This window comes from Phascolarctos cinereus, unplaced genomic scaffold (genome assembly GCF_003287225.1).
Source record: "Phascolarctos cinereus isolate Bilbo 61053 unplaced genomic scaffold, phaCin_HiC Scaffold_4;HRSCAF=312, whole genome shotgun sequence".
Taxonomy (NCBI): domain Eukaryota; kingdom Metazoa; phylum Chordata; class Mammalia; order Diprotodontia; family Phascolarctidae; genus Phascolarctos; species Phascolarctos cinereus.
In genome coordinates, this window is record NW_027555847.1 from 264,978,075 (window position 1) to 264,992,821 (window position 14,747).

Consider the following 14,747-nt stretch of genomic DNA (forward strand, 5'->3'; position numbering starts at 1 on the left):
GTCAGTGAGTTAGAGGGGTGCCTACCCCAAGCACGTGAACACTTCCTTGAGGAATGGGTGGATGAGAACAATTTGTTTTGATGGCCATGAAGGCAGCTGAAGCAGGTGCTGTGGAATGCTTAGAACTGGTCAGACATCAAAGACACCAAGGACGTCCACTGCATCCCAGGCCATTCCCATTTGTCTTGACTTTTGTCACTGAACTTTGATGACTCTGGAAGAAAGACAGAAGCTGATTGAGACTTTGTGCAACTCTGCCTTGCTTAAAGACAAAACATCACCCTGTGATTTCATTGGTCCTCCTTCCTGCCCGAAGGTGGCATGTCCCCTCAGATGCCAGGGAGCACCAAGAGAGCCACTACTGAAAGGCTGATGGGAACGTCTTCCCAGCAAACAGTTCTCTTCAAAATCGCAGGATCTTATGATTTTAGGGTTGGAAGGGTCATCAGAGATCAACTGGTCTAAGCCTTCTCATTCTACAGAGAGGGAAACAAGGCCCATTTAACAGTGGTTAAGTGACTGGACCAGAGTCACAAAACTAATAATTGACAGTCAGAATTCAAAACCAAATGACAAACAATGACAACAACAGTCTGTATAACTTCTCTGATTTCTTGCTATCAGCTTGGATAAATAGGTTTATTTGCTATTCACTATTGTGATGGTCTTTGTGTAACAGACACTTGGTGAGAAGGGAGTCAAGCCTTTGGAGTACTCCCTCCCAGTTAAGGGACAGCGACCAGGAAAAGTGGCTAAAAACTATTTCCCCTTGACTACTAAGATTTAGGGGACTAGATATATATATATATATATATATATATATATATATATATATAGTCCTAGGGAAAGGGCATAAGAGTCTAAACCAACCTGGTGGCAGCAGGAAGAAAGAGAATAGAAAATACATGAGGTATTGTAGAGATAACATCGACAGTGAAGCAAAACCTTAACAGCACTCTTTCCCCTAGGTCAAAAACAGTTAATGTGGGGTTAGGAGTTGGGAACTCACAACCCAATGGCAGAGGTGCAGAGGTCACTCTGACTATGTGTGCCCTTGTACCAGCAGAGGGAGTGATGATGATGCAGACCTGGGGTTGGTGGGGACGGATGGCTGCTCCAAGGACTACAGGCTGAGGCTGGGGGATGGCTAAGCTAGCCCACCTGGATGCTAGCGCCCTGGGCCAGGGATTGTTCACCCCCTGCTCCAGTTCTCTGCTCTCTGGATCTCTCATCCCCCACATCCCAAGTCTCTTGGAATGGCTAAGTGCTTCTCTCCTATCTCCTTCAAAGGGAGCTTTCGCATCCATTCTGACAGCGGGATTATGCTTAGATTCAGCAGTTTGTAAAATATAATTAGGTGGTATGGGGGATGGAGTGAGAGTCTCAGTTCAAATCTAGCCTCAGACGCTTACTAGCTGTGTGACCCTGGGTAAGCCACTTAAACATCTGTTTGCCTCAGTCTCCTCATCTATAAAATGGAGATAATAGTACCTTCCCTAGGACCTGCAGAGTTGTTGTTAGGGTCAAATGAGATAAAAATTATAAAATACTTAGCACAATGCTTGGTACAGAATAAACACTATATACATGTTAGCTATTATTATTGTTGATGTCTATATGGAGCCAAGGAAAACCAGTAGAAATCTTTTTGTATTTTTAAAAAATATACCACTTTATTTTTCCATTATGTCTTTTCATTATATTTTCACATAAAAATGATTTTTCTTTAAAAATAGGAAATGCTGCACATTGTACAACTTAAAAGAGGGCCCCACCAGTTCTACAAGGAACGTGTCTATCAAAGAAGAAATGAAAACAGACCCCAGGCATGTGAGAGAGCAGCACAGTTGTGGCCTCTCAACATGGGGCAACCCTGTGCTTGGTCCCACATTTCCAACCTCATCCTCCCCCTCCCCATTTCTGCCTCACCTGCTCCTATGAGGGGAGCCCGCAGCACTGGAGCCACAGTCAAAAATGCAGTCTCCCCCAGAATGTGCATCCTTCCTTGATGGAAAGGTACATATAGCATGCCCCATGATCTATGTGAAAAAACAGCTCCTCCGTCCAGTGGTGACCTGTATGTGGCCACGCCGCAGAGGCTGGGCCTGCGGGTTTGCCTGACTCCAGGACCCCCAGACATAATACGTTTTAACATAGCCCTCTGGGATCAAAGGAGCAAAGCACAGTGAGACTTCCGATTCTCTGTGGATCTGATTGTCTAAGCTGCATTTGTACTGAGTTTGTATGAATGGGTGCTGGCTCTGTGTGTGTGTGTGTGTGTGTGTGTGTGTGTGTGCATGTGCACATGTGCATATGTGTGTGTACACACACACACATGTTTGTAAGAAAAGTCACCATGGCCAGAAATTAACTGGCTAGTGGTCAATCTTCCAGTCATAAAGCCTATACACACTTAGCTAAGGCTTGTCCTTGGACAGCAGACATGGTCTGTCTCTGGGAACAGACTCAAAGCCTTTATAGCTCAGCAGGTCCCTTGAGAGCTTACACTCCAGAAGGGGGGCTCCAGGAGCTCCTGCCGTGGTGAGGCACTAGGTTAGGATTTGAGTGAGAGGCAGAGAACAAGACTTGGTTTGGTGTCGATAATTACAAGTTGGTGTCAGGGTCTCCCGCTCCAGTCCTCATTAAAGTGCCCCACTAACCCTTAGAAGCTGGGGCTATGACATGGACCTCTCTTCATCCCCAGTGCTTGGCATAACGTCTTGCACCCAGCAGGCAGTTGTGACACATATGTCTGGGACGATGAGCTTCCTGAGGAATGGCTGGTGCTAGGCAGACCTTCAAGCTCTGGGGAGGAGAAACTGAGTCTTGTCAGAAAGCAGGCTTTGGTCTGCACCCCGAAGGTGGCATGTCACCTCAGATGCCAGGGAGCACCAAGAGAGCCACTATTGAAAGGCTGATGGGAACATCTTCCCAGCAAACAGTTCTCTTCAAAATAGCAGGATCTCATGATTTTAGGGTTGGAAGGGTCATCAGAGATCAACTGGTCCAAGCCTTCTCATTCTACAGAGAAGGAAACGAGGCCCATTTAACAGTGGTTAAGTGACTGGACCAGAGTCACAAAGCTAATAACTGACAGTCAGAATTCAAACCCAAGTCTTTTGACTTGAAATGGTGTTTCCTATTATGTCCCCTTCAAAAAAAAATACCTTTCCCCCCTTTTTCATTAAGCCATAATTACTGTTTGGTTTTATCCTCTTTGGAATTCCCTCTGGTACTTTTCCCATTTCCCAGAAAGCCTGGACGTCTTGGACTTGCTGGGCACTAATTTCTCTCCACAGGGACAGGCGGGAGTTCAAATAAGCACTCCCCAAACCCCAATGAATTTCACTTGTGCAGCCCATCAGAAATCCCCACTTTGTTTCTGGGTGAAGCACTGTTCCTGGGGAGACTGGGCACTCAGTGATGCCAAAGTGACCAACTGGTCTCTTAGCCTAGACCTGAACTCAAAGAATGGACAATCAGGAGCTGCCAAGGCAGCATCACAGAATAGTACAGAAGATGCTGCGGCTGTTGGGACATCTGCCTTCCACTCTGGTGGCTATCCTGCTTGTCACGTTCGCCACCTTTTGACTGTTGTGGGCTGTAGAGATGCTTCTTGTGGCTTCTTCGATGTGAGGCCTTGCAGGGGGATTCTCCAGTTTCCAAGGGACTTCAGATCTGCTGGGGCCAAAACACGTGGGGTGAGTTCCCAAAGGTGATGGGAAGACAGGGAACAAAAGTCAAAACCCAGCCCCAAACCCTCATTTTCCCATGAAGAGCTTCAATGAATTCCTATAGCATTATCTGCATCATGTAACCCCAAACTCTGCCCTCAGGGAGTTCGGTCTAGTAAGGGGAGTAAGACAAGTACACAGATAGCTATAATACAAATTATAAGTACATAAGAAAAGCCATCAGATCATAGACGGAGAGCTGGGGGGGATCTCAGATCGCACCTAGTTTATCCCCTAATCTTACACATGAGTAAACTGAGGCTGGAAACGTTAGGTGACCTGCCACAAAGGCATGAAGACCTGAGATAGGGAAAAGAGAAAGAATAAGGAGCGACCAAAGGGATATGACTAATTTGCCTCCTTGTAAGTCTAGAGTATTACCTTGCCTCTTAGAAAAACTCACTGATCTGGGACTTCATCAGTGTGGACAGCCTCTGCAATAATGTAGGCTGTGGTTTAAAAATTCATAAACTGGCAGCTAACTTGGGGAAAGGCCTCTCTGAACTTGGCTTAGGCAACAGATAATTAGTACAGTCTGTCACCAGCCTATGGTGGGACGTGCCAGAGGCAGGATCACCACTGGCATAACCTGTGATCTCGAGGGTCACCCTGATTGCACAGTGGGTCATTAGAAAAAGACCTTGCTGGTGGGCACTACGAATAACAGTAATGTCACCAGGCCAAACATCCATCATCTTTAAGCAAGTCGAATGAAAAGCTTTCAAAATGTAGGGATCACAATTAAAATACATATCCCTGTTCTGTTTGCTACTGAAGTCACACTGAAGATGCTTTCAATGCCTCCCAAGGATGAGCTTAAATCCTAACTAACACTGCTATTCAGCCACAAAAAAAAAATGGTTATTATATCCACTTGTGCAATAATCCATGTGTGGTGGGAGCACTATCTTAACTTCCAACCCTCACACAAGTTCTAGTTTTCCTTAAAAGAAAATGAAACCATCTTTGAGATGTGATCGGCTTGGGGGGGTCTGAAGGCTTCAGCTATTAATACTGCTTGCTGGCCACCTGAGTATGAAGAAGCCATGAACAGCTCCAGGCAGGCTCTGAGGTTTGGTTAGTGGACAACAGTGGACAACTCAGAGGCAGGAGAGTTTTGCTGAACCAATTCAGGTGTCCTGGATGTGTATCCTTGTTGAATATATTTCTTTTGCTAAGGGCTAAGGAAATCTCTTTTTGTTTGATCGTTTCTCGTTTCATTCTAAGCTCTAACATAAATTACCAGGGGCCTAGCCCTAATAAGGCCCAGTCCAGAATGCTTGTTGTTCAGTCATTTCTGTCATGTCTGACTCTTTGTGACCCCATTTAGGGTTTTCTTGGCAAAAGTACTGGAGTGGCTTGCCATTTCCTTCTCTGGCTCATTTTACAGATAGGGAAACTGAGGCAAACAGAGTTAAATGGCTTGCCCAGCATCACATAGCTAGTTAAACATCCTGAGACCAGATTTAAACTCAGGAAGATGAGTCTTCCTGACTGCAGGCCCTGTAATCTAAGCACCTGGCCCCAGAACACTGTAGAACATTAAATATAAAATAATATCAAGATAGTGACTTGGAGAGGAATTTGAAACTCAAAATTTTTAAAAACTGAATGTTAAAAACAAGTAATAAATGTTTTTTAAAAAAGATAATGACTTGTCCCAGAACTGCTTCTATTTGGATCCCATCAAAAAAAGATAATTAGAGGAGGATGACGATGATATCTTATGAGAGGCAGTGTGGTGATAAAATAGACCTGGGTTCAAATTTCAGCTCTGACACAGGTTGACGATGACCCTGGGTAAGCCACTTAACTTTTCAGTGTCTCAGGCTTTCTAAGACTGTCTAAGACTAAGTTACAGAGAAGCTACAGATCTGCATTGTTAGAGGATGATAAATCCTAACTGGGTTAGACTCAGACTGCTGAAATCCTAAGTCCAGTAAAAAAAAAAATACCTTACATTTATATATCATTTTCCATCCATTATCAGTCTCATTTGATCTATATAACAACTTACGGTTCAAAAATAGGAAGGCAAATAGATTCATGCCAACTTTTTCCCTTTCCTCTTTAAAACACAACAGCAAAAAAACCACGTGAAATCTTTTATGTAACAAATGGCTCCAGTTCCAAGTGTGACCTAAAAGCTGTTAAAAAAAAGTTTTACTGATAGTACTTTTTAAAAAAAACACATCACTCACTTTATGTAGCTAAAAAAATAAATCAACCCATTAGCCACGTATGGCTCATTCTCCTCTCTGCTGAGAGTTAAAGCTGCTCGTACTGTTCTGGTCATGATGAACTAACTTCCGTCTAGGCCAACAGAAAGTGGCAATGACTTACTTCTTGAAAGCCAAAAGCTTGTTGTTTTGAACTAAACAGTCTTCAAGACTGGAAACCTGCTGCAAAATGGTCTTTTTGGTCTTCCCTTGAAAGATCATATTTTCCAGCACTATGCCTTTGACGTGGTCAAGCATTACAATTCCATAATCGCGGAAGGAGTGGATCCTGTTTTTGGTGATCTGAGGAAACAACCAGAAGTCCAAACCTCATAAACATGACAGGCAAGAAAGCAAAGCCACTTAGCCAGGACTAGCAGGACAACTCAGGCCATCGTGACCCGAGGGGCACGGTTCAGGGAACGATAAAGGGGTGGCTGCTGAATTTCACACCCTATCATCTTTCTGGATGCTGCTATGAGGCAATTCCTGGGGCTGCTTCTGATGCCATCCTTGAATCCATTCTGCTCGCGTAAGCCACTTCTCTATACTTTTCTTATTTATTTATTTTTAGTTTTCAAAATTCACTTTTATAAGATTTTGAGTTCTAAATTCTCCCCCTTCCCCAAGATGGCATGCAATCTGATATAGACTATACGTATGCAATCATATTAAACATATTTCCACAGCAGTCATGTTGCGAAAGAAGAATTAGAGCAAAAGGGAAAAACTACAAGAAAGAAAAAACAAAAATTTTTAAAAAGCGAAAATAGTGTGCTTTGATCTGCATTCAGACTCCATAGCTCTTTCTGTGGATGTGGATAGCATTTTCCATCATGAGTCTTTTGGAGATGTCTTAGATCCTTGTATTGCTGAGAAGGGTTAAGTCTATCAATATTAGTCACTGCACAATGTGGCTGTTACTATGTACCACATTCTCCTGGTTCTGCTCACTTCACTCAGCATCAGTCTATACAAGTCTTTCCATGTTTATCTGAAGTCAGCCTGTTCATCATTTCTTATAGCACAATAGTCTTCCATTACATTCATATATCACAACTTGCTCAGCCATTTCCAAATTGATGGGTATCCCCCCAATTTCCAACTCTTTGCCACCACAAAAAGAGCTGCTGTAAATATTTTTATACATATGGTTCCTTTTCCCTTTTTTATGATCTCTTTGGGATATAGACCTAGAAGTGGTATTGCTGGATCAAAGGGCATGCACAGTTTTATAGCCCTTTGGGCATATTTCCAAGTTGCTCTCCAGAATGGTTCAACCAGTTCGCGACTCCACTAGCAATGTTTTAGTGTTTCAGTTTTCCTATATCTTCTCCAACATTTGTCATTTTCCTGTTTTGTCACGTTAGCCAATCTGACAGGTGTGATATGGTACCTCAGAGTTGTTTTGATTTGCATTTCTCTAATCAATAGTGATTTAGAGCATTTTTTCATATGACCACAGATAGCTTTAACTTCTTCATCAGAAAACTGCCTGTTCATATCCTCTGACCATTTATCAATTGGGGAATGACTTGTATTCTTATAAATTTGACTCACTGCTCTATATACTTTAGAAATGAGGCCTTTTTCAGAGATACTGGCTGTAAAAACTGTTTCCCAACTTTCTGCTTCCCTTTATCTTGGTTGCATTGGCTTTGTTTGTGCAAAAACTTTTCAATTTAATGTAATCAAAATTATCCATTTTGCATTTCATAATGGTCTCTATCTCTTGCTTAGTTATAAATTCTTCCCTTCTTCATAGATCTGACAGGAGAACTATTCCTTGCTCTCCTAATTTGCTTTTAGTTTCACCCTTTATGTCTAAATCGTGTACCCATTTTGACTTTACATTGGTAAATGGTGTAAGATGTTGGTATATTCCTAGTTTCTGCCATACGGTTTTCTAGTTTTCCCAGTTGTTTTTGTCAAATAGTGAGTTCTTATCCCAGAAGCTGGAGTTTTTGGGTTTATCAAATAGTAGATTACTATAGTACTATAATATAGTACAGATTACTACAGTAGATTACTATATTACTGTGTCTTATGTACCTAACCTATTCCACTGATCCAGCACTCTATTTCTTAGCCAGTACCAACCAGCTTTGATGATTGCTACTTTGTAGTACAGTTTTAGACCCTGTATGGCTAGGCTACCTTCTCTTGCATTTCTTTTCATTAATTCCCTTAATATTCTGGACCTTTTGTTCTTCCAGATGAATTTTATTATTTTTTCTAGCTGTATAAAATAAATTTTTGGTAGTTTGATTGGTATGGCACTGAATAAGTAAATTAACTTAGGTAGAATTATCATTTTTATTATATTAGCTCAGCCTACCCATGAACAACTGATTCTATGTTCCTCTTTCAGTGGAACCTGGGAGGGGAGCTCTTTGGAGAGTCAGCATGATGTAGTGTAGAGGTGGTGAAAAATTCAAATCCTGCTTTAGATCTATACTAGCTATGTGACACTGGGCAAGTTACTCAACTTCTCTGTGACTTCAGTCTCTTCATTTGTAAAATGAGAGGGTTGGAATTGATGACCTCTGAGGCTTCTTTCTGCTCTAAACATATAATTTTATGATTCTTAGCAATCTATTTGTTTCTAATATGTCTCAGGTTTTTCAATGTCTTAAAGACTTCTTATTTAAATACTTCAAAGATCCATGGTCTCACAAGGGTGAATCCTCTTCCCACAGACAGCTATTGCCAACCCATATCTGTGCCTGAGATGAGCTGCCACAGCCAAAAAAAAGTCAATACCTGGGGATTGGTCATGTGGTCACTTTGGGGCCCCTCTGAACTGAGCTGTTCCTTGGATGGCAGATATACAGTCCTTCCCTGACCACACCAAAAGCCTTTCTAGCTTGATAGGACCTGATAAACCCAGGGTGCTCTCTATGGGCACCTCACCACGATGAGGTATTGGAAAGGGACTTCAGCAGAGGGCCTTAAAGGCACACACAAAAATTAGTCTGCCTGATTTCTTCTGGACTTGGATCAGGGTGTGCTCCCACAGCTGGCAGGCAATGACAGAAGGAGAGAAGCTCCAGCTGAGATGAAGATTGTTGGGGAGAACTACTCTACTCTTGCCCGCATTCTGAGAAGGATGGTCAGAAGGGGAGCAGCAGTGGGCACAGGGAAAGGCATGTGAATGTCACACTCCGGGACTAAGTGTGCTCCTTGGCCATCCCTGTCTCTTGAAAGGCCTCCCACTCACTATGCAGGGGTGAAGCCTTTCAGGTTTCAGATAAATCATGGAGGAAGAGAGCAGTAAAAAGCTGAAGATGGAAGGAAGAACCAGGGAAGGCCTCGCAGAGGAGGTGATACCTGAGCTGAGCCCTGAAGAGCTACTTACTGTCTGTAACCTGACAGACCTCACCCCTGCCTAGTGCGAGGCCTGTCAGGAGGCAGAGGCAGCCAGGGAACACACTCACTCCCAAAGTCTGACATCTACATGCCCTTCACCTGCGCCCAGGGCTGCTCCCTTTTGGGCACCCCTACCAGAACCCATCAATTTCCCAGTTGTCAGCTGAGGCTAGGGCTATTTATTGAAAGATGTGGGAGAAGGAATTTACAGTTTAATGGGAGAAAGAAGATGCAAACAACTATGTATAAACAAGACTATAAACAGGATAAATAGGAAATAATCAAAAAAGAAAGGCACTAACATTAAGGAAGATAATAAAAGAAAACAAAATAAAAAGCCCAAGTACAGAAAATGAAGAAAAAAAAAGATAAAGAAAAGTTTGGTAGAAGACTTCTCCCCATCCTGCCTGGTGAGTCTGTGTTTCTAGCGAGAAGAGAAGGTCTCTCGTCACTGCCCTTCCTGTTATACATGCACAGCTTCACGTACTCTAGGGATTAGAACCCAGTATCAGAGGATGCCCTGGCAAGGGGATGGGACGCATACCTTCATGTTTGCTGCCTGCAGTAACTGTAGCCCACAGCCTCGATTGCCAATGATGTCATTTTCTAGGATGGTCCCGTCTCCCTTGGAGGAGACACCAGGACCGCTGTTGTCATAGATGCCATTTCCACGAAGTTCGACCCTGCACTCTGACTCAACGAGGACCCCGCCAAGATGGTTGCAGGAGATGCTGTTGTTGGCGATCCGGGTAAGCTGAGTGCTCTGCAACACGGCCACCCCGCTCTCCTGGTTGGCATGGATAATGTTGGCAATAACGTTCAGAGCTTCGTTGCTCTTGACGTACAGCCCGGCAGCTAGAAGAGAGGAAAATATTCAAGTGCATCATTTATGGGGTCATACAGAAGTGAGCCCTGTTCTAGCCTAAAAAGGTAAAAATCAGCATGTTTTGAAGCTCATTCTGTATAATTCTGAATACAGAACACAAACCGAGCCTTCAACAAACAGCAAGGAACAACTGCTCTAAATATGCAATAAAGCCAGAATATTGTGAGGTGGCTCAATGGATAGAGTGCTGGACCTGGAGTCAGGAAGATCCGAGTTCAAATCCTTCCTTAGGAACTTACTAGCTTTGGGACCCTGGAGAAATCACAACTTCTATTTACCTCAGCTTTCTCATCTGTAAAATGGGGATAATAGTTTTACCTACTTCCCAGGATTGCTGTGAGGCTCAAATGAGATAATATTTGTGAAGTGTTTCATAAAGCTTAAAGTGCTATATAAATGTTGGGTTGTGGTTTCCCCCCAAGTTTTATACTTATTTTTTTTAACATAATTATAGCACTGAATAAGCAAGCCTAAATATAGCTGAGGGGGAGGCACAAACAGCTGGCATGTATCAGTTAGGAGGATGCCCCATGTGCCACTGGGCATAGAGCTCAAAATCCTCAATGATCATTGCCAAGCCAAACGCCCACCCTTTCAATCACTGCAATTATCAGACGGCTGTTCCCGGCCCTCTCAGAACATTTTCTCTCCAGCAGGCTGGAGAGATGGGAACAGACCCTAATTCTGGCTGGTGATATGAAGCCAGCAAAGTCACCTCATCTGTCCATAGGGACACGTTCATCACACAGGATGCCAGCAGTTACGCGAACACTGCAAATGTGGTTTTTTTTGTCAGTTTGTTTTTTAAGCATAACTTAGATTCCAATGCCCTTCTGTGGGCCGCAGTTTCTTCATCTAGAAAGTGAGACAGTTGGCCTGGACAACCTTTTAGGCCCCTTGAGGCCCTACATCTCTCACACAGATCCTCTTCTCTCCTGGTCACGTGGCTCTGGGCCCTCACCACCTCTTGCCAAGCTTTTGTGATGGCTTCCTCACTGGTCTCCTTGTCTTAACCTGAGTCCAAACATAGATTTTGGGGTGGGGGGGGGCTAACCTATGGGCTTGAATGGAAAAAAAAATACATCTTTATTTTCACTAGCCTCTAGCTGAAAATGAGCATTTTCTTCAACAATGAATTATTTTTAAAAAGCATTATTTTGAGTAGGGGTCCACAGGCTTCTGCAGACTGCCAAAGAGGTCCATGACACAAATGAGGTCACCCTGCTCTAGTCTCTCTCCTCTTTAATCCTCTCTGCACACGACTGACAGAATCATCTCCCTGAAGCACAGCTCCGGGCACAGCACAGCACAGCACAGCGCAAAAGCCTTCAGAGGCCTCCCAGTACCTTGAGGATGAAACACAAACTCTTTCTTCCATTGGAATTTTCAGCACTCCAGAAATCTGGTTCCTACCTTCTTCTCTAGTTTTTTTTTCATGCTCCAAACAAAACAGATTAAGTCTTCCTTGAACTTGACCCTCTACCATTCATGCCCTCCTATTCCCACAGGTCATCTGCCATGGCTAGAGGGTACCTACTCATTTCCTACTCTGAGAATTCTTATCTTCCTTTACAGCTCAGATCTCATGTCACCTCCTCTGTGAAGCCTTCCCTGATTTCCCCTCACCACCAACCCAGTTTTTATTCTCTCTTCTTCCTCTATTTACCTTGTATTCTATTTATTTGTTCATATACTAGATCGCATAGTGGATATAGTACAGGGCCTGGAGTCAGAAAGACTCATCTTCCTGAGTTCAAATCTGGTCTCAGACACTTACTAGCTATGTGACCTTGGGCAAGGCACTTAACCCTGTCTGCCTCAGTTTCCTCATCTGTAAAATAAGCTGGAGAAGGAAATGGCAAACCCTTCCTGTATCTCTGTCAAGAAAACCCCGAAGAAAAACCCTGAGGAGTTGGACAAGTGGGGCTATGAACACCACTTCTTCCCAGTCCTAGGGTTTTAAGGCACCGTGTCAGGGCTATGCTCACCTCCATTGTGGTTAATACTGTTAGATTCAATGAGAGCCACGCTGATTGGCCGCCGGGAGGAGAAGTGGTCATCTTCACCATCCAGTTCGTTTTCCCAGTTGGAAGCTTCACCTTCATCATTGAAATTTTCATTGCTTCCTTGGTTAATGAGGTAATCATTAGCATCATCCTTCTGACAAAACACAGCTACTCCATAGATACTGTTATGGGCAATCTGGTTGCTCGTGATGTGAGGGAGGCTTGAGGACATGATCCACATGCCACAACCTTTATTACCTAGGACAGACAAAATTCAAGAGATTTGGGCATGAAAACGAATGGGGCGTTGTACCACATCTTAGAAGGTTATAGGCAGAAGTGAGGGAGAGGAAAGATAAGGTGCCACAGACTGTACCTCGTTCCACAGGGCTCTAGGGCAAGGGTTCTTAACCTTTTTTGGTACCATGGTCCCCTCTGACAGTGTAGCAGAGCCTCTGAACCGCTTCTCAGAACAGTGTTTTTAAATGCAAAAGACACATAGGATTACAAAGGAAACCAATTCTGTTGAAATAGTTATCAAAATATTAAAAAACATAAATTGACAGATCTCTTAAAATCTATCCACAGATACCCTGAAGGTCCATGGACACAGTGGTGTGCTAGAGCCAGCTCATACCAGATTGAGAAAGCTGATTATTTAATTTTCAGTATGCACATTTATACTTTGGAAATTGGCAGATACTATAAATCAGGGTGTGATTTATTATCTGGAAGATTTCCTAGATTTAAGAAAGTGATGGATGAAATGTTAATAACACAGCTTAAGCTTCAAAGTCTCACATAGACTTTCTTTTCCTGGAGAGCTGGTTGTTAAACATTTACTATCATACAACCAGGAAAGGTAAATAGGCCACAGAAATGTAGGATTTAGACTGGAAGGGACATTTCTTTATTTTACACGTGAAGAAACTAAGGCCCAAGAAAATCTGAAGAACTTTTCTGTGTCTCTTACAAACAAAATCATTTTCTTCCTGAGAGTAAGCAGACTGCTGCATATATCTGAATTATTAAAGACCTCCTAGAGGAAAGTCTCCTGAACCACAAGTAGAATATGCACAAGAACTGCCGCCCCGTATGAGAAGATACAAATGGTCTGTGAACTGCGACAATGGAGGGAGAAGCCTCCATCAGTGAACTTGTGTACTGAAGTATCAGAAAATAAAGCTAGACAAAATGACAAAAATAAAAACAGAACAAAAACTAGTCAAGAGGAAGGGGGAGGAGCAGAGAAATGGATGTTATCAGGCGCCTGAGCTAGCTCCTCGAGGTAAACAATGAGTTCAGCACAGCTGAGTTTCTTGACAGTTAAGACCAAAAGCTCTCATTGTCTGATAAAGAGAAGTATGTAAGTTCATCTGGACACATTATTCCCTAGCATTGAACTCACAGAGGAATTTATTATGTGGGTCCTCATGGAAGTGGCATTGTCCATGTAGTCTGACATGGCGCAGTGGAAAGAAAATCTGATTTTCTCATCAGAGGTCCTGAGTTCCATTCTAAGTTCTGCCACTGTGTGACCTTGGGTAAATCATGTAACTTCTTGGGGCTTCAGTTTCTTCATCTATGAAATGGTACAGTAGGACTAGATAACCTCTAAGGTCCACTTCTAGCTCTCAATCTATGATCCATTTTTTTTTTGTTACTTCTTGTCTTCCCACCCAATCCCTCCAGGAAAAAAAAAACATAAGGAAAGAAACAAAAACACAGCTCTTGTAATCAATATACATAGTTAAGTACAACACCTTCCCACATTGGCTATGGTGAGGGTGTAACATTACACTCAGTGAAATTCTTTCTATGGAAAGTTATGATAACGTGGTCCAGGTAAATGGCTTTCTGATTTAAACTTAAAACAGATTGTTGCATCTTACACCTACTCTATAGAAAAAGTATTCTGGTTGCTCCTCATTTGAGGATAAAAATCTTTTTAAAATCCCATTTTAGCTTCCCATGAGATGCCAAAAACTCCTAACAGGGCCCCTGAGCTTTTCTGCCAACACAGAGAGGTGAACATTTCAGTGACTCAGCTCTTCCTCCCCTGCCACAGATCTTGTAATTTCTATTGCTTTTCATTTCTCCATCTATACTGGGATGCAGGCAGAGGCATCATGATGTACAGGACTTTGAAAGCTAGGGGGTGCTTATTCTAAATAGAACTGAATAAAATGAAATCACAGGAGCCTCAAATTCATTCCAATTTGTGAAAGACAAAGAATAGGGGCATAGGAAGCAACTTTTGCAGCTACTGTGTTTTTCCTTCTCTAATAAAATAACTGCTTATAACTTTGTAAGAGATAAGCATTAAACATCTGAAACGTCAATTTTAATAAAAATAAAATCTTACATTGAAATAGCATTTTCTACTTTCCAAAAAAAGTGTGTATATGTATGTATGTATGTATATATGTGTGTATATATGTATGTATTTATGTGTGTATGTATGTATCACCTCCCATTTTTATTTTCATGATACCCAGGGGGTATGATACGGTAACTATATTGGTCCCAATTT

At 42.6% G+C, this 14,747-nt stretch overlaps 1 protein-coding gene across 3 annotated transcripts in view; it reads right to left on the reverse strand.

Moving 5' to 3' along the window:
* Nucleotides 1-1,645: 1,645 nt before the first annotated feature.
* Nucleotides 1,646-14,747, reverse strand: part of FBXO10 (F-box protein 10) — an 89,222-nt gene continuing 76,120 nt past the window's right edge. For 2 of the 3 annotated variants that reach the window (XM_021004614.2, XM_021004610.2), the window contains 4 exons: nt 12,197-12,472; nt 9,867-10,177; nt 6,078-6,256; nt 1,646-3,681 (listed from right to left, as the gene is read on the reverse strand). In XM_021004614.2, the coding sequence (XP_020860273.1) occupies nt 3,501-3,681; nt 6,078-6,256; nt 9,867-10,177; nt 12,197-12,472 (947 nt within the window). In that variant the 3' untranslated portion in view covers nt 1,646-3,500. The remainder of the gene's footprint in view (nt 3,682-6,077; nt 6,257-9,866; nt 10,178-12,196; nt 12,473-14,747) is intronic. The other variant, XM_021004612.2, reaches the window with a different exon arrangement.